The 25086-nt window shown below is 40.4% G+C and overlaps 1 protein-coding gene across 2 annotated transcripts; it reads left to right on the top strand.

Moving 5' to 3' along the window:
- Positions 1-3606: 3606 nt before the first annotated feature.
- On the top strand, positions 3607-24798 carry TM6SF1 (transmembrane 6 superfamily member 1; the record flags this gene model as incomplete). 2 transcript variants are annotated; one of them, XM_082005098.1, is made up of 10 exons in its annotated part: positions 3607-3698; positions 5850-5953; positions 7276-7373; positions 8358-8461; positions 9342-9424; positions 10849-10970; positions 15582-15686; positions 17784-17876; positions 18880-18999; positions 24607-24798. In XM_082005098.1, the coding sequence occupies 10 exons, from the start codon at positions 3607-3609 to the stop codon at positions 24796-24798; spliced, it is 1113 nt and encodes a 370-aa protein (XP_081861224.1). The 2 variants fall into 2 exon arrangements, with proteins under 2 accessions (XP_081861224.1, XP_081861225.1); XM_082005099.1 differs by lacking the exon at positions 17784-17876.
- Between the last annotated feature and the right edge of the window lie 288 nt (positions 24799-25086).

Genomic DNA, 25086 nt, shown 5'->3' with positions numbered 1-25086 from the left:
CAAGTTGTTTTGTACAGGGTGGTATTTTGTAGCTGGCATCATAATGCCATGAAAGCTTGCTGCTTGGCAGAGCCATATGTGAACACATGAGCAATGCTTCCATGAGCTATAAATAGTGTCTCTTAATCCTTGCATTGGTCTTCATGTGCTTGCTTAAGGTTCAACTACCTATATTTGCATAGATTAATGTAATTTCTTTGATTTAAAATCAAATCAGCTATATCTTAATATAATGTTAAACCTTATGATTTGTCATGATAACAGGCTGTTATTAAAGATAAGAGCTATTTCCCAGACTAAAAGTAGACACAAAGACCTAATGGACAGTTAGTCGTCTTCTTTGAAGCTGAACATTAATAAATGAGCATTTTTATGTCCTCCACAGTATTCTTTTGCTGGCATGCTTACAAATGCCTTCTTAGTCCTGACATCAAGACTGATCTGCTGCCATTTAGTAGAGAGACTGAAGAGAAACATTTTCCATATTGTAAATACCGATTATTGATCCAGTAGTGGTGTAACCGAGAAGCTGACAAGCACTGGCCCAAGCATACTGCTTGTGAGTCGAGTATTGCCAGTCAAGTGGCCACGCAAGTGGGTCTGGTTTGTTGCTGTGGTCAGGATTCCCAGTGAGGAATCTGTCATGTGGGATAAGGCTGATGATACTTGTGATATGAGAGAGAGCTGGGCTACCTATTTAAAAATGACCATTTAGACAGAAATCACATAGTTTCTGACACAGGAATGTTACAGCGTGGTGAAGGACCATCAGTTTTGACACCGTGCTGCCAAAAGGACTGTCTTTCAGATGAAATGTAAGATCAGAACTCTAGGAATCACATGTTGTCAATAAATACGATCCTCTGACAATTTCTGCATGGGAAGGAGTCTTAATTTTCATGTTTTTATTGCTCCATTTTGCTATCCTAATCTTTGCTGCAGTTTACGTAGGATATATGTGCTTTTCAATCTTACCCTGACATCTAATGCTGCTAAATAGTTAAATAGCTGTGTGGTTTTCTACAAGTGATGGCATCCACATGCCTCATGATGATGTTATAAAATTTAGGAAAAAGAAAGAAAAAATGCTTTTGCAGCACCAAGAAATTGATATAATTGAGTATGTGACAGGAAGCTGAGAGGTTACACTTATTTTGGTGACAGCAGCTTATCAACACTGCTTCCATGTAACAATTCAATTAGAAATTATACGCCTGATTCGTACCTTCATTTTTATATTGCTGTTCTAGAATTGGTGTCAACTATATAAATAAAGTCAACAAGAATGCTGGGGGTGTTATTTTCTCTATAAAGGCTGAAGTACAAGCCAGGGTATTTTGGCACAGAGAAGGAAAGTTGGAATTAGAAGGAGGTGTAGCTATTAGAAATAAAGATTTCTGATGTGGAAAGCATGAAATACCAGAATCCACACGTTCAACACGATCATGGGTGGACTTGGGGACCTCCTCGGTCAGGAAATGGAAAGGAGCGATGGAGCTGGAAGGCTCACTAGTGCTTCTTTCACAGGGTGAGAGATGAAAATGAAAGGAAAAAACATTCCCTTTTGAGCAAACACTTAAAACATCCCATTTCAGGGGTCTTTTCTGCTACCAATTGATTATAATTATTTATTTAATTGAAAGTTGATAAATCTCAACACAGTAGGCTCAAACAATGCACCCTGTACAGGTGCCTACCACATGATGTGCCCTGAACAGTTTCTACTGAGCAGCTGAAATAGGACTTGATTAACAAGCCCGGTGGAAACCAGTGCTGGAATACGCTGGCAGAGTGGTAAGGAAGAAGTTTCCCATGTAGCATTTGACTTTACGGACATAGGAACTAGGCAGCGAAGTTTGAGACATGAATCTTGAGACTGCACTGTGGCAGCTGCATACAAATAAGCAGCCTATACATTTGAAAGCTTGAGAAGTAAACCGGCTGTGCATTGAAAGGTAGGCATTTGGAGGTGGTAAATTTAGCCCTGACTCATCCAATGGCTATTTTGACACTTGGCTGGACTAAATTACTTTTAGGAGTTGCATCATGTTTTTACCAGATAGTTTGATTTGGCATGGTTTAACCCATTCATATACCTATGGCCAGATTCTAGACCTTTCTCACTTGAAATAGCTATGGAAGACTTTATATATAATCTATAGGACATAGATATGTTCTGGGTCATCAAGTTCCTTTCTTGCAATCATATCAATTAGTCTATTGCTTAAACTTATCAAATGAAGTCTTAAAACTGGGTTTTTTTTAAAAAAAAAGACTTATTGTAAGAGACTTAGAAGACTCTTTACTGCTCATAGCTAAAAATATGTTTCCAAAAAACTAGTTAAAGTTTCTTCACAGCTTTGTCCTTCAAATTAAAGTAGTCTTTCCTCTCCCTGGTGTTAACTCCCCAAGTATTTACAGAGAGCACCCGTATGCCAAGCCCTTCAGCCTCTTCCTGCCGGACAGGTGCCCTGTTTCCTCAGCCACCTTAGCAGTCCTCCTTTGTATCACTTCAACACGAGGGAATCGGACTTGTGCACGTTATTGCAGAGGGGTGCTTTTACAACAGTGGTAATACTTCCTGATCGCTACCAGAAAGAGCTTGCCTGGCATGCTAGAAATGCATTTGCTGTTTTTCCCTCAGCAGCACAGGATGATCATTCTCTCTTGCAAATGTCCTGGATTTAAATGCTCAGTAGCTTCTAGGAATAGTGGTTTTCACTGCTGTTTGCCTTGCACACAAGACTCATTCCTCCTTTGCACATCGACAGTTTCATGTTGATACTTTAGATATATGTAACTGTATAAACAAAGTTTGAAGCCAGAAAACGTGCTGATGGATAAATTCAAACATATGCCTAATTTTTGTTATTTTTTGACATTTAAATGGAAAAGGTGAGTTCACAATAAAAAACTTTTTAAAATGGTAATGCCCCTGCTAATAATAACTCAGCTAAACCCTGATACGAAAAAGGATGCGTATTTTTTCCTGCGGGTTTCTCAGCGAGACCCTGCACTAAGTCGGGCCAAGGGAAGCGCTTTTCCCTCTGCCAGCTCCCACCAACACGCTCGCTGCAGCGCCCACCTGCAGCGCCGCGCCGCCGGTCAGCAGCGACGGCCTGAAGCCCCTTTCACTCCCCGTAGCTCAGCTGTCGTTCCGCCGCTGCCGCTCCTCGGCGGTTACCGGAGGCGCCCCCGTCCCTGGCCCCCGCGCGGCGCCCCACGCCCACGGTCCCGCGCGGGCTGCATCCCCGCTCGGCGCCGCCTCGCCTTTCGGGCGGTGCCCTGGCCCCGGGGGCAGGGGCGAGGGGGAGCGGGGCGAGCCCCGGGGCGAGCCGTAAGCTCCGCCGCCCTGCCCGAGCCGCCGGGGCTGCGACGGGCGGCGCTGCTTTCTGAGGCGGATTTAACCTTTCCCGCGCGGGGCGGGCGGGGGAGGGCGGCCCGCCGCGGGGCGCGCGCCGGCGATGGGGCGGGCGGCGGGGCGCGAGCGGCGGGCAGAGGCCGGCGGTGCCGCGGGCGGGCGCGCGCCCCTCGGCGGGGCGTGAAGGGCTGAGGCGAGGCGGCGCCTCGGGGCGCAGAGGGCGGCTGCCGCCTCCCGCCGCGGGGATGAGCGCCTCGGCCGCCACCGGCGTCTTCGTCCTCTCCCTCACCGCCATCCCCGTCACGTACCTCTTCAACTGCCTGGCGGCCGGCGGCAGGTGAGGCGGGCGAGGCCGGGCGGCTCCCGTCCTGCGGACAGGGGAGCGGAGCGGGCGGGCGGCGGGAGGGTGCGGGCGGCCGGGGGAGCCCGCCGGGTATTTTTAGCGGCGGCGCAGGGAGAGGGCAGCTGCGGCCGCGGGGCTGAGCGGGACGGGGCGGGAGGCGGAGCGGGGCAGCGGGGGGCGCGGGACGGGCCTCGCCGCGGGAGGCCGGGCGCCGGCGGGGAGCGGTTCGGGAGACCCGCTCCCGGGTCCTGCGCGCGTCCTCTAACGGGAGCCCTGCCGGGATGCCGCCGGGGAGACCCGCTCACCCCGGGACCCTCAGAACTGCCGGTTTCGCATCACCTGATGCGTGTCCCGGCGTACCCGGAGTTCGGGCCGCCGCCGGGGCCGGCAGCTGACGCCGAAAGGACGAACCAGCCCGAAGGTACCGCCTGGCCCCGCCGCAGCTGCGCCCGCACCGCGCCTCGGGCGGCGGGCGCTGGAGCCTGTCCCGGGGCTCTGCGGCCTCCCCGCGGCTGCCCTGTCAAGGCATTCACAAACAAAATCCAATCCTATTTAAAAACGAATGGAAGAACTCAGCAGCCTCTGAAGGCTCCCGAGCCGCACGCTTCACGCTCCTCGTAAAACGAGCGAGTTTTAACTGCAAATGTCCATATGCCCTCGCTCCGGCAAAGAAAATAGGATCTAGACCGCAGGTCTAGAAAAGAAAGGTCTTTTCTCATGGAAAACACAGTATACTTAAAGGGCTGTGTGGTATTTTGTGATCTCACAGCTTGGGGTGTTTTGCAACTTCACTGCACAAATACTTGGTGGATGTTTTTAAGGCTTTGCTATATCTGCTCCATCCCCATTTTCCTCCTTCTGGCCGATAATTTAATTTTTTGTTTTTTACTGCTAGAGAAATGCCGAATAACACATGCTGACTTACTTGATTCATTGCCAATATTTATTTCAAATTGATAGACCACAGTGAAAAGTCACTGCAGTATTAACAGCCGTAATGGTATGAAGAATTCATCACTCGAAAAACAGAGTAGCAGAAGATTCAAACCATAAAATAAATCAACAAGCTAGTACTGCTCATCCTGACTCAGAAAGTATGTGTGTATATATTCTGAAATATTTGATCTGGCAAATTTTTTGCAGTAATTTGAAGTCAAGTTTCACTAAGGCTGAAATTATCATAGTGTTATTTGTACACAGTTTGTTTTCTTGACGCACAGAGTGGTACTATGTATGAAATCACGTGCCAAATGTTTTTAGCTTATGCTTCTGGACTTTGCCTAACTTTCCCCACCTTTTTTCCCATACACAAACACAAAAGTGAAGACTGAGAAGGAAAGTCTCTTTTAAAGAGAACTAAATACAATTTACGCACTTAGAGCTATAAAACAATTTCAAACTGATTTTCTTAACCTGCGTTTTCTTGGGGAAGGAGACAAATTTGCTTTGTGCCAAAGATTTTTGTGCTTTCCTTCACCACCACTTTACACGCATTATCATTATAGCCCTGTCTTCAGAGAAAAAGTCTTTCCTGTTGAGCCCACCTGTGTTGATTACTGACACCCCCCAAGCAATCCTGCCCTATAGGGCTGGAGAGACCTTTGGTAGTGCTTCCAAAACTGGAAATTAAACCTAGAACCATCACAGGCATTCCACACTGCTACTCCTGTTCCACGGGACTAATGTGTTTTATTTGCAAATAAGTAATTTCCTGAGTAGATTAGTTATTGCTGAGGTTAGACTAAATGACCTTAATGATCCTTTTTGGCCTTCAAATCTGTGTGTTTGGGACTTTCACCTCTCCGTGGCCTTTAAGTTTTCCATCGTTTTTGTTTATTTTTGCAGATACCAGTATGAAAACTGATTTTAGTCCAACAAATCTAGACTCCTGGATATGTTGTTTATCTAGCTATTTTTGTATTTTCTTTTTTTAGATGGTCACATGTGAAAAGACAGGCACATTAATTCTGCAAAACTATAAAATGAATACTATGATAGACTATGTGATGGACTTTAAAAACAGCCTTTTAAAGTATTAAAAGTTACTTTAAGAGTATGCACATTTGAGGATAGCTGATAAGAAAAGCTGAAGAAGCAAAATTCTGTCTTTCTTTTAAATTCTTTTTCTTTTCAATACTGTTACAGTTCCTGGGCAATTGTTGCAGTTGGATTGCTGGTTCTGGTTTTTATTGCTCTGTTGGCTCGTGTTCTTGTCAAAAGAAAACCACCAAAAGACCCGCTGTTTTATGGTATGTCTTGGTAACAATGAAGCTAAATTCAGAAAGTGATGGTTTATATAAATGATAATATATGGCAGTTATTTCAGATTGAACATTGAAGGCATGGCTTCAGAACCCAGACTGGTGAGGTGCTAAAGAGCTGAGAAAGAAAGAAAGACTGGGGGAAAAAGGAGGAGAAATAATGCTTCTTTTGAACCTTTTTATTCTTCTTAAATAGGAGATCCAGCTTGGGGACAAGCCAGACCTCTTATCTGAAAAGACTAACACTTGACTTGGGCTGTGAAAGTGTTTGAAATACTGTCATACCTGCCCTGTTAAGATCCAACTTTTATCAGGAGTTAGGCACCACAGTAGACCTCTCACGCCTATCTCGTCCTGAGTGGACTCATTTGGATTTTTGGATCTTTTGGATCAATGGCCTCCATGGCTTAGTTCTTCCTATGATTGAACTCCTTAATTCTCCCATTTTTATTAGGCTTCTGTGGTAACCCACCTTTGTGATATATAAGAAAGTTCAAACCAGCCCAACTCCTGGCTCAGGTTGTCTGCAGACTCGGGCAAACATTTCTGGATTGATACTTTGCCATAAAAGAATAGAGATATAGATTACCTTTTAAAAGGAAACCTTAGAACTAGATTACCTTATAGCAAAAATCTAGAATAAAAAACACTGCTGTTTTTTGAACTTTTGCAAGATGGGCCCATAGGCAAAGCAGCATACAAACCACCTGTATTTGCCCTCTGTCATCCTTCTCATTACAACTCGTAGGCGTCTGTCCCCAGTGTTCTGCGTGAGGCCAGGAACTCTCCATTCACACTGAAGTCAAAGGAAATAAATAACATAAATCTATTGCAAATAAATTTCCTGTCTCAAAGGAGTGACTTGCTAGCTTGCCAGATAGATCTCCTGTGGACTGCTGTGGCTAATGCAGTTTGCCTTGCTCACCTCCAAAAACGGCAAGTCACTCTCCAGTTCCTTTTTGTTGTTCTTTCTCCTTTCCAAGAGATGACTGCAGTCAAGGTTGTGTACTTCGTGTAACCAGGATTTTTGAAGGGCTCCTTTCTGCAGACACTGACTTTCCATGAAGGCTGTGCGTACAGCTCTACAGAATTTCACTTTCCTAAGAAAAGCTTCCCAAGAACTTTGTTGACTAATGGCTAATTAAAAAATAGTAAGCTATGTGGGAAAGTCATACTGTATGTTAAATATCTGTGACCTCAAAGTAGATGCATCTAGTTCAATAGAGCTCTGCCTAACTGAAATTATTGGACTGTGAAGCAACTGCATGCTTGCAAATCTTTATTAGTTTTTCCCCTTTATCTTATTACAGTTTATGCTGTATTTGCATTTACCAGTGTAGTAAATCTGATAATTGGACTGGAACAGGATGGAATTATTGATGGATTCATGACTCATTACTTGCGAGAGGTAAACAATTGTTTGGCTCACAAATGTAAATAAAACCTTTACTATAAATAACCTGGAATAGTATTTGTCACAGAAAAATAGCTGCTTACACATTCAAAAGGGTCTCCTTGAATTTGGTCATTGACCTGTTTCATTACTGTTACGGACAACACCTTCACTGATTCCTTTGGGAAAGATAGCATACCTTTCAAGCTCCAATGTTATTTCATTTAGTTTAAGGAATATTGTTCTGTATTAACTTCTGTGGGAATTGAATAGACTGTACATGTTTGCGGAAAGCCATAGATACTTAGCACTCAGGAGCGGATGGATACTGCAGTACCTAAATGTGTTACCAAGAAGGAAACAAAATTGCTCCTTTATTTTTGCCTAATCACTTTACTAAAAGGAATTAAAGTAGAGTTAAAAAATGATGATGCCACATATCTAGTCAGCAGAATCTGTTGGCTGCTGAATATCAACATCCACCAAAAATAGCTCAGGAAGAGCTTGATATGAAAGTCACTGAAGTCATTGAAAAGATTCCATGAACTTTAGCGTGAAATGAGTTGGACCTTACAAGGTTATACGTTGTCCTCAATGTATTCAATACTGTTGCAGATCTCTAGGCTGCTAAATATATCTTTATTTGTTCTGTGTTAAATGTACCTTTATTTTGTAGTTTTTATCACTGAAATACGGAAAAGTAGTATTTCCCTAACGTAGCAGAACAATGCTACAGACAGAACAACAGAACAGCAGTCGTGCATAGGAGTTTTCCCTTCCATCTTGCACCTTATTTTGCAACTATAGAACTGACTTAATTATACCTGATCATACCTAAACCAGGTTTGTGCTCGGAAATGTGGATTGTCAGTCAAAAACCGTACCCCTGGCTTGAACTGATTCCAGTTACTTTTCTGAAATTGTTTCCTGCTGTTCTTTAGTAATTATTTGTTATTCTTCCTCTAATCACTGTATCTTTTTAAAAATAATGTTTCCTAGGGTGAACCATATCTGAACACTGCGTATGGCCATGTGATCTGCTATTGGGATGGCTCCGTTCATTATCTGATGTATCTGTTGATGGTGGCAGCTATTGCATGGGAGTAAGTAATTTTGATTTGTGTAGTGTTTACTTTGCTTGCATTCTTGTATAACCTACAAAGGGCTTTCTTTTCTATGCAGTATTTAGAGTTTTCTTTCAGAACTGTTTCATGTCTTAGGCCAAAGCAACACTATTAAGATTTCATTACTTTTAGGAATTGTACCCTTACCAAGTTACTCTTTCTTTGAGCTGAATAAGCCCAGCATATGCATTGAGTTGTAGTCTTCTTCACTTTGCAGCAGAGCCTAGCCCCTCTGAATGCTTTGTGTTATTTAAAAGGAAAGCTTAAAGATGATGCACGTTAACATCATGTGTGATTTTTTTTTTTTCCAGACAACATATTTATGGTAGGAATAGTGCATTGCTTAGCATGATGATGGTGATGTCTCATCTGTGTTAGAGAGTATCATGCAGTTTAAGAGAAAATGGTTATATCTAAAGATTCTTATGTTTCTTGGTGTTGAATAAAGAGTTGGAGAAAATAAGTACTTAAATTCCAGAACCTAATGTATCCGCTGGTAATAGATGCGTTAACAGAATGAAATTAATTATTAATCAATTAATTCTTTTATAGTCTTGTACAACCTGTGATGTGCAAAATCATGCAGTAAGCCTTCAGATGAGTGAAACGTAACAGCAAATAACTAAGTATGCACAAATCCTGTACTGTTCATGTGATAAGCTTCTCACACATGAATGTAGAATTTCTCCATATCCCCCTCTCAGAAGCAAGAATCCATTGCTGACTTGTGATACAGATTTTAAAACCTTTACTTACTAAGATACAACCATGGCAATCAGTATAATATTTGAAGGTGATTTGGGGTAGTGTTTTTTTAGGGGTGGTGCAATAATTATATTTTTTTTTCTTTTTTAAACAGACAAAGCTATAGAACCATTGGCCTCTACTGGCTAGGTTCCATTATCATGAGCATCATTGTCTTTATGCCTGGAAACATTGTAGGTAAGGACATAATTTATATAACTAACTTTTTCCTGTGAAATATTTTCTAAATTCAGCATTAGACTATCTGTATTTCACTGCAGTATTGGTTCCTTTCTGTAATAATATGAAAGAGGAATTTTAGGAATCCCGTAGTAAAGAGATACAAGGTATTTCAAAATTTTAATATGAGGGGAGGAAGATGGAGATCAGGGAAAAAAAATCCTTTCAGTTTACATTGTTCTCAAGGGAAAAAAAAAAAGTATTTTGTTATACCCGTAAGGCTTTCATCCAAACTAGGTTTAATTTTAAGCAATGAGACAATAACTGTCTCAGTATAATAAAAAATATAAATCTTATTTTCCATAAAATTTACAATTTACTTAATAGTCTGACTTTCAAGCAGTTTACAAGAGGCATCCAAATCACCTTTAAAAGTGAAATCTGGAAGTTACTCTATTTTCAAAATAAATTTAACATTCCTAGATTTCTAACATAAATCAGTGCATAGCTGTGCTGCTAGAAGTTGAGAATTGTAATAAAAAAATTACATAGTTATTACTGACAGGTGGTCCTTTAAGAGTGCCACCCCCTCAGTTAAAGATTTCCTGTTTAGCAAAGCTTAAATTGATGCAAAGTTGACAAGTGTTCAACAGAGAAAAATGTTCATGTGTCCAAATCCTGTAGTTAGCTTTAGAAAAGCTCACTATGGCTCGGCTTTTTACGACAGAGGAAGAATATCCCAGGTGCAGCCTGGGGCCAGTCCAGTTCCCTCCTTTGCAGATACATGCGTGCCCCAGAGGAGACAGTCAGCACATTTAATGTGGCAATATCTCTTCCCCTTTCCTCTAGGGAATGCCGAGAAACTTGTTCTCAAGAGTATGCCTTCTGCCTGCCTTTCTGACACAGAGAGTAGCCAGTGTGAGAGAGACAGTTTTTTCTGATTTCCTGGGCTGAGGATGGCTCTCTAAATTTATGTTTTGTCCTCAAATATTAGTACAGGCCTTTGGAAAACAGGACTTTGGAAAACAAATGCAATATCAGATCTTAAAAAATGGATACATTCCTTTTTTCCATTTTTTAAAGAATAATGTATCTTATTTGAAACTGGTTGCATTAGGAGATTTCAAAGCTTTTCAAACCTATAGTCCCCTTTTTCCATCCATTACCTAGTGCAGGGTGACAGAGGTGGTTTCCTGTCCCCTCAAAAGACCCCTAATTTCAGAAATGGCTTCCTGTCTGATAGGCTCTGTCACCTGTGACTCTACCACGATTGAGCACATCACTTTCAACAAGATTTGTGTGTTGCTTTAACAGCATTTTCCAATGTGTTATGTTTACATTACCATAGCTGCTTCAGGCTTGATACTACATAGGATATTTTTCTAACTCTTCTGCAACACGGCTTACAAATTCCCATACATCTTATAATTATTTTTTAACAGGCAAATATGGAACAAAAGTGTGTCCTGCTTTTTTCTTAAGTCTACCATATATTTGCCTTCCCATATGGGCTGGGTTCCGAATTTATAACCAACCTTCGGTGACTCGTGACACCCCAGTCAAGGTAATATTATTGTATGTCAGTGTTGGCTACTGTTAGGAAAACTGAAATATGCTTGCTGTTTCTACTGAGTTTTACAGGTCCCTCGGTGAGCGTGGAATGTACGGTAGCTGTTCACTGTTACGACAGTTGCTGCTGGGCTCTGTGGACACTGTAAGAATATCTATACTGCAGGACCATTTCATTATGGTGGGATAAAGAAAAAGCAAAAGAACCATGTTTAAAGAACCCATTTCTAGGTGTAATTGTGTTACTGCCTATTCAATTTCTGACTGTTTCAATTTCTTAGCTGATGAAAATATTGACATATACTAGCTTCATAAAAGCCCCCCAAAATCCTTATAGAAGCTGTGCAAGGAAGTATTCTTCTGCAGATGACTTAGAGATTTAATGTAATTTAATAATTTTTTGTATGTGCATTCTGCAATATTAGATTTTACAGGTAAGACACTGTACATTAATTGATACGAAAATTATTTACACACTTCTTATTCATAAAAAAATCTGTAGAAAGAATGTTTACTTAAAACTCCTTGGACCTTTGCCTTTGAATTTAATAGTTGGGCTGTAATAAGAGTTTATGCATTGTTTTATAGAAAAGAATCACCCAAAAAATCCCTGCAATACAAAGCACAGAACAGATCTTTGACTGTTTGTTGCTATAAGCAAGCCAGTTTATTGCCACAGCACACAATCAGTTGTAAGTAATATAATGAATTAATTTTGCATCACAAGAGCTCCTGAGTCTCAGTCAGGTTCATTCTGTAACTGAAAACATAGACACAGATGAAGGAGTTAGTTCCTGCTCCGTAGCTAATAGGCTGTCACTGCACAAGGGGCATAGCCTATGGTATAGAATAACAGCAGATGATGCACTGACGGATTTCCCAGAAATATATGAAAGAACATTCAGCCATCCATCCATGATTCTTCAGTAGGAAGAAGGGGTATAGACAGATGTTCATATCTCCCAACATTTGAATAACTGCTACAGAATCACCACTTTTAGGGCAAATCCTTATGAAAGGCAATTTGGGGGAGACTTCATGCCAAACCCTCTTCTACCATCCTGCATAGGCTTATAGGAAACCACATGTCCCATCCCAAAACAATTTGAGCTGATTTACTCAAAGGTGCCACTAATTCTGGCCAGAAACATATCTTTAGTCATTAGGGTAGAGAAGTAAAGTGTAGTTAAAGGTAGTGATGGCAATTTTTGCCATATATATTAGTGAGAACATCCTTTGCATGGAGGATGGATGAAGGTTTTAGTTTGTTTTCCTAGTACTGAGAACACCACAGAACCTGCTCCTATAGAAAATAGGGGACAGACTGCTTATGTGCTGAAATATAGCCATGTCTCCAATGCCTAACAGGAGCTAAACTGCTTACCTAGGGTTGATATTTTACTTTGGCATATATTGCAGAGAAACTTGGTTTTAAAATTCTGTTTCAAAAAAGAGACTGCCTAAAAAGCTAGTGATCTGAAAATTTAACATTTCACTTCTTAACGAATCCTTTCCTGTAAACCTAAACTTCCTTGTTCAGAAGTCATAGAAAAAGCCTTGATTCCTTCCACTGGGGCCTCCTACCCTTCCTGAACAATTTCTTTTTTAGAAGTCATATTTTACCTTCACAGCTAATTTATGCTCCATATCCAAGCATAGATACCTGGGTTCAATAACTATATACCTTAAAAAGCCTTTAAATATTAACATGACTACTTGTGAATTTTTCCTATTTTTTATACAACTTTCTCTGTCCTAAATTAAGTATTGTTTCCAGGAAATAATTGTGTGTAATGCTACTAATCAGTTAACTAGTCATTGTAAGTCCTGAAAATACTTGGCTCTCTTTCAATAGATCATTTGCAATTAGCTGTAAAATTTAACTTTTAGCTATCATTTTTCAGAGTCAGTGTAAAAAAATTTAGGAAGAAAATACAATAATGTTTTTAATCATGATAGTGCACGTATATAGAAAAATACTTACATTAAAGCAAAAGAAGCAAAGTATATTCTGTTGGCCAAGGTATTCATTGCTATAATATTATTAAAAACCAGTTAGTTTAAAAAAAAAAAAAAATCACTGGGGGGCCAGAGAAGAGGTATCAAGTTTCGTGTGTTTTCTAGTAGAGGTGAGTGCATGGGAGAGGCATGGAGTTATGCCCTCATTTAGAATCAAACCAAGCTGTGCTGCAGTATTTACAAAGCCCAGCAGATTTATCTACAAGTATATAATCTCAGAAAAGTTTAATATAATTTAAAATTCATTAACAGAATTAATACATATAAATTAAAATTTGCACATGAATTCTGAAAGAACTGACTTCTATGGACAGCACGTAAGATTATACTGATCCCTTAAAACTGGTCATGTATGGAGCCTCTCAGAAGTTACAGAAAATAGCTTTTTCCTGGAAGTGAGAGAAGTTGCAAAGTGTGCCTACACACTTCCTTGCTACACAAAAGAAACCGCAGGGTTGGCGAGATCTGTGCAGAGTTCAATGTTGTTTGCAATAAATGGGAAACCTCTGGTAGGTCATTTCTACTCAGCCAGTGTACTTCACACGTAATTCATTTTAGCATGATGTGACTTTGCTGTGTTAAAAGAAGGTTAAGGCAAAATTACTACATAGCTGAGATCTGTCAACAAAGTGCATACTGTCTTTCAAATTCTTGCTTTTGCTTTTTTTCCCCCCTAAGCTTTGCATTTTAATTTTGTTTGCATAAATGTATGCATAGAGAAAAAAGGTGCAAGTTTTCTGTACCCTGGCTGTTTCACAAACTCGTACTGCACCAAAGGTTGTTTCCACTAATACTGACTTTGTCTCCAAAACGTCCAAGTACAAAGTTCTATTGTAGCCTTGTGATCACAGTAAATACGCCCATTCATTCCATATACCTTTTGAAAGAAGGAGAGGTACACATATATATAAGCTTCATACTTAGACAAAAGTGAAAGAAAATGTATCAACCCACAAACTTTCCATTATCCTTAGGTAGTCTACATCTGAGAAAAACTTACAACTCCGCAGCCATGGGAGGCCTTTGTCTTTCATAGGAATAAATATTAGAACATACAAATTCTTTGCAGGTAATATAAACATTCCTACACTAGTACTTTAAATACTGTGAAGTGACACTGTACACATCCGTTTTGTAGTTACTTGTATTTGAAAAACAGAGGTGTCACTTTTTTCTGAAAAAGATCCTTTAAATGAAAAAAAAATTGTTTTATGAAAGGGCTGGCCTATGTGTTTAAAACAGCCTTATTTCTGTTAAAAGACAATTCAGATCTTGCAGTTCTTGCTCAGGAATTGTGCTTGCAAGATCGGTTCTCCTGTTTCAATAACTTTATTGTGAGTATCTTGATCCTGAGTGCTTTTAACTGTGCCTCTACATCCTAATTATTGTTTTGTGCTTTGGAGACAATTCCACAAGTGTATAACAGGAAGGAAATAAGGTTTTTCTTTTGCTGTCTGTACGCCAACACACAGCTAATAAAAAGGAAGAGGAAATGAGTAACACATAAATGGGGAAGTTCTCTCTCTGAACTACAGAAAGATCCTCTGATGTGCTTATAATTTTGTCTGTGACTACACAGTGCTGAAAGTGTACCTTGAATTATTTCCATGGGTCTTGTAAGTTTTACTGTGTAGGCAAAGAGATGACTTTGGTTCCTCCAAGCCATCTTCCATGTTATCTGGCCTTTGTTACCATAGAGTGTGAACCCCTCACATCTGCCCAGATGGTGCAGCGGGGGGATTCCTGTTGTGAGGCTGAGGAAGGGAGGTACAGAACAGATCCAGATGCTGAGAAGTGCTTCAGTGCCTGTGAGAGGAATCCATAGTGTACAGTAATAAAAGAATGAAAGGAGGATTTTCCACATGCTCCATACACACACATTTCATTCTCTATTTCTGCATTACATATTAAAATACATTATTTGCTCACTGAACACAGCAGAGAACTCAACTGGCCACAGAAAAGCTTTTCTTTTATGGCAGTGATATTCCATTAATTTCAGTAGTGTCACAGGCTGCCAAAAACCAGCATTCACTGTAAATAATGAGATGGACCCTCATTTTGCTGTCCCTCCAAACACTCCTTTTACAATGTCTATTAGATTCAACTTCAAAAGTTTGAGACAAACCTACGTTTCCAAAGCTTTTCTACATAGGGACGTTCAGGAAAATAATTCATTCCAAATAACAAAAGATGCAACTTTGAAGAAGTTAGTTATGCTGCTTTAAAGCCTTATGTGATTTCAGAGTCATGTTCATTTGATTTAGGTTGCTTTGAAAGTCAACTAATCCGTTTTGAAACGGCTTTAGTTGGATCCATCCATTTCTAGAGTTTATTCAGTTTATTCAGAATAAATTCAATTATTTATTGATTTTCCTAATTGCATCCTATGAAGTCTGAAGTCACCTTTTTAGATGTGGAAATCTTTCTGCCTCTGAAATCAGCAGATAAATAGGGTAATGTAACTGAGAACTAACGGCTTCTATCATAATTTTTCACCGCTTCACCCTTCTTGTAGTGACTGGTCTGGAGTTAAACACGTCATGTGGAACCGGGATGTACTTATTAAACACCTTCTGTGTTGCAGGTGGTTCAGGAAGTCCAGAAGAAAGGACTCTTAAGACGACCAATAGATTTAATGTTAGCTGCATATCTCATTCTAGCAACGGGGTTTTGCATATTTAGGGGCATGGTAAGTTGAAGATATTTTAATATTCTGGCCTCTTAATTTTCAGTCAGACTTAAGTTTGACAACATTGTGTCTGTGTGAAAAAGTATGCACATTTTGGTTAAGGGAAATCCTGTGACTTTCAGGGTTGGACTAGGCTGTAGATAGATAAAGGACAATTTGATTATTCCTGATAATTAGCGAGGCTTTGTTTCTCCATTTCGCCCTGTGTAAAGTATGTTTTTCAAAAGAAAGTAGGTACACAGTCACAAAAGTAAATAGCATCCCAAGTGCAGATTAGCATGACCTAAAACTGTTTTCATTGGTCTGGTGTTAAATTTATGTCCAAGAACATGGAGACAAACCAACTAAATTAGAGCTGTATTTATGTTTCTCTAAACAGAGCTGCATAGTTAAAATTATGCAGTGTAAATTAACTTTGTTTCCTATATAAAGATAGAGAAATTTCCACCTGGGGTAAAAAAAAAAAAAGATTTATCCACATTACCTGAACAATACATGTTGTTGCTACTTACCAAGAGCTGATTTTTTTTTTTAAAAATTTGCTTTTTAAGCATAGTTGATTGAATTAAAATTTCTAAGGGAATGAATCAGTACTGAAAATGCTTGAAGTAGATAAATCCAGTAGTAGGTAAATCTAGTCCTCTGTCAGCTCTAAAGCATTTTCTATCTTAAGCAAAAGGGAAGTTGTATGTCATTCAGTGAACAGAGTTCAAATGTTTAGGTGTCTTAACCACCTGCTAGCTTGACTTGTAGATCTGATCCTGTCTAGAACAATTCAAGTAAGAGGTGACGATAAGTACCCAAGCAACAGTTTATTTACTTAGCGCAGATTGTCCTTTTGTAGTTCTGCTCCTGACATTACCCTGTCATCTGCTGCTGTTTCTCTGAAAACTTGCCTCTCAAAAATATTTTTTTTCTAACTTGTCAGAGACTGATTCATTTCTTACAGATCATGCTACTTCAGAGCATCACTGATGCAGGTTAATGCAGTTTCACTGTGGGAAATGTTAATCTCATGCTCCAACATCTAATTTGGTTCTGCAATCCTACTTCTTCATTTCTTGGAGGAATTTTTTGTTGATTTTGGGAGTATGGTCATTTCCTTACGTATTTCCTTTACTAAAGAGGAACTGCTTACTGGCCTTATACATACTGCAGCTTACACAGAGATATTCAGTTGATCTCTGTAAGCATGATTTTGTGAAAAATCTAATAAAATATAATCCATTATAGCCCTCCTTCTTGAATGCCCATGTTGGGAAAGAACAGGGAGGAGTATCCACTGTTTGTAAATCTTTGCATTTCCCCCTCAGAGTCACACAACAAATACACATGAAATTAATCTGTGCAGAATTTACTGTTCAGTCCTGTAACTTAGACATTAACGATGCCTTGCCATAAAACACTTAGTGACAGCTGTTGATACAGATTTTGAACACAAGTCATTTTAGAATAGTATTTTTTGTAGCAGTTTTAAGGGCTACTATGAAGAGGAACTACTTTTGCAACTGGGTCTCTCTTTATGTTTATTGGGAACTTTGTTCTTTCTATAGGAATGTAAAATCCAATAATCTCTCCTTTGCTACTCTTTTTAGAATTACTATTTTTTTAAGTAACACCTATGTCTCTGCATTGCTCTCCACTGCTACCTTGCCACAATACAACTCTCTTCTTGGACTACATCAATAGCTTGCTATCCTAAAATTGAGTGCTTAACCTGAAGCTTCCACTGTTTGAGCAATTTTCCATTGGAACATTCATCTTCTGTGATCAAAGTCTGTTTATCAGAGCAAATCAATAGCAGTTACACTTTCACTACAGCATAGGCAACTGACTGAATTCTCTTCCAGTCAAGATCTTTAGAGCAAGCTGTCAGCATTTCCTCACAAACCCTCTGAGCAGGAGCTGAGAGGAGGCTGCATTTCAGTTTTTTAATTGGTGGTCAAATGGATCACCTTGCAATAGATTTTGAGCAAGACCCCCAGGGTAGCAGTGCTGCAGATCACCAGTGAATCTTTAGGGCTGGTAACAGGTATCAGGTTAGCTCGTTTTAGAAAAAATTCTTTGTTCACGGGAAGTTTTAAAAATTCTTCTTAGATTGCTCTGGATTGCCCTGCTGAACTCTGCCGGCTATATATTCAACTTCACGAGCCTTATATAAAAGATCCTGCTGCCTATCCTAAGCTTCAGGTAAAGCATTGACTGTGGAGCATAGAGCGTTAAGAAGTGATTTGTTAACTGGTACAGAGATGAAGCCATGGGTTTTTCACGGATGAAAAGATCAGTAAGGGAAGTATTTGTTCCTGGCGAGTTAAATGTTATTTCTTACTTTCTACTGCAGCCATTACAGGGTACTAACTCTTTGTTGTGATAAACTTAACTTAGATTTAAATCAGTTACCTAGAGTTACACATCCTAATTACTCGGGCGTCTTTTAATATAGCCCGTGAAACAGACCTGCATGCATTTTATGATCATCCCCTTCCTTAGAAGGGCAAAGTAGACTTTCAGTCTGGGATAATGGAGCAAAACGGGGCGTAGTAGGACTAGAGTCCTTCAGCTCATGTTATGCTTGTGTTGTCAGTGACACACTCCTTGAAACATCAGACTTTTTACAAACTTTATTTACACAAGCATTGCAGAGGAGGGAATGTTTTGCTTTAGTTTTGTAGTATTTGCAAGGTTGCCATTCTTTTGCAACCCTGGCTGCTGCATGGGGGCAGGGCCTGAAGCGGTAAGAGGATTCATGAATGAGGCAATGAGCAGAAGCCAGAAATCTCTGCTGGACCTGTTCTTTCTGGGAAAGGGGTGGCTTGGGTAGATCTCACACCTCCTGACTGAAAGTGCAATGGCACTTGAGAAATGGACACTCATGTTGAGCACTGAGTTAGGTCAAGCCATGCTTATTGGCATGGTCTCAAGACAGCAAGAGGTAGGAAGACATGTCCCAAGATGAAGAGGGTTTGTATGGGCCAGAGACAACAGCTGTCAATATTAGTGGAGGCCTTAGGGTAGGTGGATCCCATCAGCAGCATCCAGCTCTTTTCTCAAGTTACAGCTGCAAAAAGGCCTGGGAATCATTGCTGCAAGGAGTGTGGTTTTGAATAGTCTCAACTCCTCAGCCAGCAGCTGGCTAATTTTTAAATGCATTTCTCACACTGCAAAGCAACTAATATTTCTGTTTACAACACAGATGCTGGCATACATGTTCTACTCAGTGCCATACTATGTGGTTGCTCTGTATGGCCTACTGGTGCCTGGTTGTTCCTGGATGCCTGATTTAACCCTTATACATGCTGGAGGACTAGCTCAGGTATTTCTTTGTAAAATGTTCACTCTTGAATTACAAATTAGTAAGTAGATTGCTACAAAATAAATAAGGAGCCCAGGGCTTGACCTACCCATGTGGATTTTATGCCATTGTAACTCAGATCACCTTTAATATCTATAAAAACCTAATTTAAGGGGGTGGAGAATCAAACCTATTGTGTCTCTAATGACTGCATTCTTGCTTTAATAGATTTCTGTCCTTCTGCAGAATCTTTTTATTTGGCTCATGTAAACCTTAAGCACCATGCACTCTTTATCGGAGACCACAAAGGAAGCATGTATTAAAGCTGTAACCATGTAAAAAATGCAAAACACAGAGCAGTAAAATACACGTTTCCATAATATGTTTTGGCCAACTAGGTAGTCTGAGAAAGATAAATGGAAAAAAGTATCTACTAGTCACATAAAAAGAACAGTATCAGTTGATGATGTTGATACAACACTGGGAACCTCCCGGGCCACAAACTACGGTAACACTAAGACATGCTTGTGTTGCCAAAGGCAGACCAGTGATCATACTTTTAACTCATTCTGTTCCAATTCTCTTAAATAAACAACTGTGGTTAATTACTAGATGGCACTGATGAGAAGAATGGCCTAACCAGAAAAATTCAGAAGGAACTAGTAAATGAATTCTCACGACATCTAGATGACCATTTAACAGCTGAGACTGTGACACTTGATTTGTCCTGTGTGTAGGAAATGTGCTCTGAGCATCCAGACAATGCAGAAAATATGCACATAATTCTGCAACAATAATGAGAACGTGGGGACATAGCAATAAGTGGAATTCAAGTATCACTATTAGGCACAGACCAACACTTTGTTCCCCAGGCCTTGCATAACAATCATGGATACAAGCTACAATCCAGCTTAACTGCCCAGTAAGGATGGGGGAGTGACAATTTATTTTCTATTTGCGAGCAACTATTACAGAGAATATGACTTTTTTTCCTTAAACTCACCAGTTGATAGAGAATCTTGAATCACCAAATTATATCAAAACAGGAAGTTTAAATGCTCAAAAGGTATCATAAATATCATACAACTGTGTTTGGCCCAAATCTAATCTAAAAAAAAGCACAAGTTCGCTAAAGTAGGCATGCCAGTGTCAGGAACCTCTCTCCACTGACAGCTTACTCAGGTTTCATGAATTCCCCAGTCATTTCCCCATCACCCCAGGAAAGAAACCACTCCTTCAAATATTATTTAGCACAAAGAAAAGTAAGCCGGAAGTCAGTGTGTGCTATCACAATCTTGCAAATCTACCGAAAAGCTCAGCCTCCCAGATTGGAGGGGATTTTTCTGTTTTGTTTTGTTGGGGTTTGTTTTGTTTATGTTTGTTTTTTCCTTTTAAATGCTTCCCATAACAAACATTCATTTTATTTAATAGCACTTTGTACCTTTTAGCTGTATGATTAATGGCACGCAACATTTCATTGCTGAAGTCTAAAACCCCTCTGTTGTCCCTTGTGGTTCAGCTTCAGGATAATGCTGATTTACACATTAGGAGAATAAAAGCTACTGGTAACCCAAAGCTAACACTCAAAATCTCCCATTTTACTCTTTAAAGCTTGTCCTAGGCACAAGCAAAAACTGTGGGCTGACAAAAACTGGTTAAGAGAACTGTATGTTGCTGCACACTCCCCACATTTTATCCTGATTAAAAAAAAATTTTTCTTTAAGTTTGGGAGGTTTTTTTTTTTGTAGTTTTTACTTTAATGCACTGCAGAATGAACTTCAGTCATCCCACAACTGAACAGGATTTAATTGATTTGACTTGGTGAACTGTGAGCAACCTTGGACAAAAACATGTGTGACAATGAATTGAGGACTCCATATTATTTTTGGTTTTGGTCATTCTGAGGCACAAAACACAGTTCCAGGTTTGCCTACTGTTTTTTTCAAGTTAAAACATTGTAATTGATAATTAAAGTGTATGTAGTTACTGAAAGACATTTTGGTTTGTTACACACGAAGGTCCAAAAAAGGTAAATATCTAGTGATGGAGAACAGTGGACATGGGCTCCTGGGAATGAACACTGCTCCTACAGATGGGGATCATGGAGATTTTAATTATTATTATTTCTAGCATTATGAAGTATGTACTTTTTATAAAAGTCGCAAAATACCATATGATGCATCTAAACTAAGAATCTCTAAAAGTGCCTAGCCCTTCACACACAAAGAGAAATATTTACTGTTTTTCAGAATTACACATAGCTCTTAGCTTGAATTATTCTGTTACTTACATTCAGACTCCAAAACCAGGCTGTGACCTTTATGGGACTTTCTGAAACTTCAGGAAGAGCTCTTTAAATGTCACACGACTAAAGTACCAGGAGCTTTGATGATTATACAAAAGGGTTGGGATAGCCTCTGTGAACTTAGTAAAACTGGCATTTCCCTACGCAAGTGAGCCACGTGAGAAGGGATAAAGAGCCATAGCGCTGCTACCCAAAACTGTTCCATCTCACCAACTCTCCATAACCCACTTCCCTTCCCTCCTCCCTCAGATATAGAAAGTTTTTCTCTACTCCTTCTCCATCTAAGTGTTTTCCTTAATCCTGCAATTTTTGGTGGCTAGTTTCTGCAGTGCCTCTTGGCTACAAGAGAACCTTAACCTAGAAAAATACATTCCTGGGGTTTCTTTCTCTTTGCTCCATGTAATGGCTTTCCTTAGGCTTGTAAGGAAGGCCTGGTCCAAACCCCTCCAAAATCAGTTACAGTCTTTATCTGGGTTTAGTTGGTTTTAGTGAGAAGGCACAGAGTGAAGAAAGACTCCTAACCTTTTTCCAGGCCCCTCTCTGTTCCTAGCTGGAGGGCTTTCTTGACTGCAGGGTAAGAAATACTCCAAGCACTGCCTATGATTAGCCTGCAGGCAAAAAACACCGTAAAAAAAACCAAACCCAAAGTATTTCATACAGACAAGAAGCTTAATGAATAGCAGGCATACGCAAATTGCGGTTGTCAAGTTGAGAGGTGCCACGTCCAGCACCAGACAGCTTCCGATTGCTGTGGGACAGCCTGATCAGCAGGCTGGCCGAGGCTTTGAGGTTAAGAAAGGCTGTATGTTAGGTTAGATAAGGCTACCTTAGAAGTTTACCTGCAGCATCTCAATTGGTTGATTTCTCAGCTGAGGTTTAAGGGTTTGATCCTCAAAATTCACCATTTAAAGAGGGTTCAGTAACATAAAGCATCAAGGCATTTGCTGAGAGGACCTGATCACGGCAAGGTGACACAAAAGACTCTAGATTGCTCTCACTTACCGCAATGCCAGCCTACTGTGCAACAGGCATAGGGATCTGCAGTAACGAACAGCTCTTGTTTACTGCTTCCAATTACGGATTTGGTGCAAGTCTGCCTAGTATTTGAAAGAAGAGCAAGACTGGACTACTGGTGAGTGAGAGACCTGCTTTTAAGACACACAGACCCCCTGCCCCAAGGGGGAAAGAAAAGGAGGGACAAAAAAAAAAAAAAAAGGCAGAAGCAGAGTACGGTCATGGAAAGGAAACACATGAGATTAAAGACATAACACAATTTCCACAGTGACAAATCAAATAAAAAAGTGACTAACAGACCTAAATATCCTCCCTCGTAATGAAAGAAAACAGCAATGTGTTGTATTGAAAAACAAGTCTAATAAACAATTACTTCATTATATGGTGCATCATTAGCTAGTAAAAATTTTCGTGGGCTACAAATAGGACAAAATGTTTCTGCTTTTTCTTTTTATAATGCTCAAAGCTCACTGATTTGCCACAACTCTTCTGAGAGACAAGACCACACAGGCTTAGATCCTCAGTTATCTAGGAGGCTGTGGGAGTTCTGGGCCTCTCAGAAGCGATCCCTTAAAGCTCCTTCTGACAAGGCTTAGTATGAACTTACTATAAATTTACTATCAACTTACTGTGATGCACAGCTGGCCACTCCTGGAGACAGGCAGGCCTTGCAATCCTCCATAGAGAAATACATAGTTTAGCATCTTGTTCACCTGAGAAAAGGCTCTAAAATACTACCAGGAGACTACTAGCATCCGGGTAAACATTAGGCAGCCCCAAACCTCCTACCTGAGGCCCGATGGCTGGCTATCTGCTTGGGAAACTGCTACCTCATGCAACAAGAGGTCTTTGCTGCTGAGCACTAATGCTCTGGCTGCCTGGGCTGAGAAGGCTCCCAAGGCGAGGAGAGGTAGCAGGGATCTGAGCAAGACCACCCAGGTGCCAAAGGCAGTTCCTGCCTGAGACAGGTAAGAACAAACAGGCTGTAACAGGCAGGCTGAATTAGGAGGCTGCTGTAAAAAAGCTGCTGATGATGTGCCCCAAACATCTGTTCACTGTGTAATAGCTATTTACAGAAACATGCTAAGTGGCACTCTGCTGAAGTGTGTTTGTATTTGATTTCTTTGATTACTCCGTTTCCTGACTCAGGTTTGCTAGATCAGCTCTCCCTGTTAAGTGGAGGTGGTTAGAATCACCTGAAAACCGATTTCCTTTTCTGTGTTGATGTAAGCTCTCGGCCTAACCTTTTGCTAGAGGGGTGTGTATTAAAACATCTCCACTGTATTTCACTTTCTGCTTCGCTAACCGTGAACAGCACTGTGTTCTTTGCCAGTCCAAAGCAACTCCTGCTGAAGCCAGAAAAGAGGACGTGATTTGGCCATAGCGTACTCCTCTGCGTTACTAAAATCCTGGTGTCCCTTCCTGTTCTGCTGAAGATCAAATAGATCTTTATCTGCTCAGATCTCCTCCACTGCTAACTAACTAGTAATAAAAATATTGGACACACAATAGTTAATGTGAATGAGCTGTGACTTGAAATAGCAGGTGACAGATGGAGACAAAAGACAGACTATCCTGACGCTTCTATCTTTAATGTTTGTTTATGCTAAAAATATGCTTCAGCCCAGCAAGCTCGTCTTTGCATATCACCTTCACTGTAAATCTAACCTATACTTCAGAACCACCCCCAGCCCAAAATCCAAATATTGCAGGTGTTTTCTGAAATCATCAGGAGCTCTGGGCTCAGAATGTGGAAGACTGGGTTTAAGATAAAAAAGAAAACAACAAAAAAGACCCCTAACATAGCTTCCAAGATTTTATTTTCTCATATTCAGAGTGAGCGAGTGTCTGTCTGCTTCCCATTGATGCCAAACACGACGCTCCTCAGTAGGAGGGTGCGAGTCCTACCCCCACTACCGGGCGGAGGCTTAGGAGTGCAGATCCCTACGGTGATCCACACTTTGGCAGCCACTTGCCTGGGGAAGGATCATGGACCCTGTTGCATGAATAAGCCCAGGGTGAAATCCTACACCTGATGTAGAGATCAGGGCCACCATGTGCATAAAATAAACCTCCTACCACGGTACTGACAGTTCCTCTTAGGCCTCTTACACCAAGATATTAATTACCTTAGTTTAGACTGTATTTTTATACCGCTGTGCAAAAGTATGATGGATAATTCTGGAATAAAAGGGTTGGCTTGGAAAATATCAAGAGAGATGCGTACTTGCATGCAGATTATGCTGTCTTTCCAAAATACACATCAGCTTTACCCTTTTTTTAATATATATGTTATATACACACCACAGGCTCAATTCTCCCATATTGGTGCTTCTCTTCATGCTCGAACTCCTTACATCTACAGAGTCCCTGAAGAAGCAAAACAGTTTTTTCTGATATTGAACATAATGTACGGGATCTTTCCCCAGCTGCTGGCTTACAGGTGTGTCAACAAGCCAGAGTTTTTTATGAAAACAAAACAAGAAGAAAAAACGGAATAGCAAAGCTCCTCTTTTTGGCCACATATATAATTGGGTTGGGATGTAACTGAACTGCTCAAATGGAACCCAAATGAAGCCTGTAAGACATATAAAATCACACAATTGTGTAAAGTTGCACGGTCTTTTTTGTTTATCCTACTCAAAAAGGGAAAATAAAGACAACTGCCTTCAGTACCACTTCTCAACATTTTGACTTTGCGCGGCAGCGGGGTTGCTAATTCACATAGCGACTTTTAAGTAAGCTGCTTTGACAGTTTTAGAAATACTGCATGAAGTTTAATAATAATA

The sequence above is a fragment of the Phaethon aethereus genome (genome assembly GCF_964289735.1).
Source record: "Phaethon aethereus genome assembly, chromosome: 12".
Lineage (NCBI taxonomy): Eukaryota > Metazoa > Chordata > Aves > Phaethontiformes > Phaethontidae > Phaethon > Phaethon aethereus.
The sequence above is the reverse complement of the archived record's forward strand: the minus strand, read 5'-3'. Positions and strand labels throughout refer to the sequence as shown.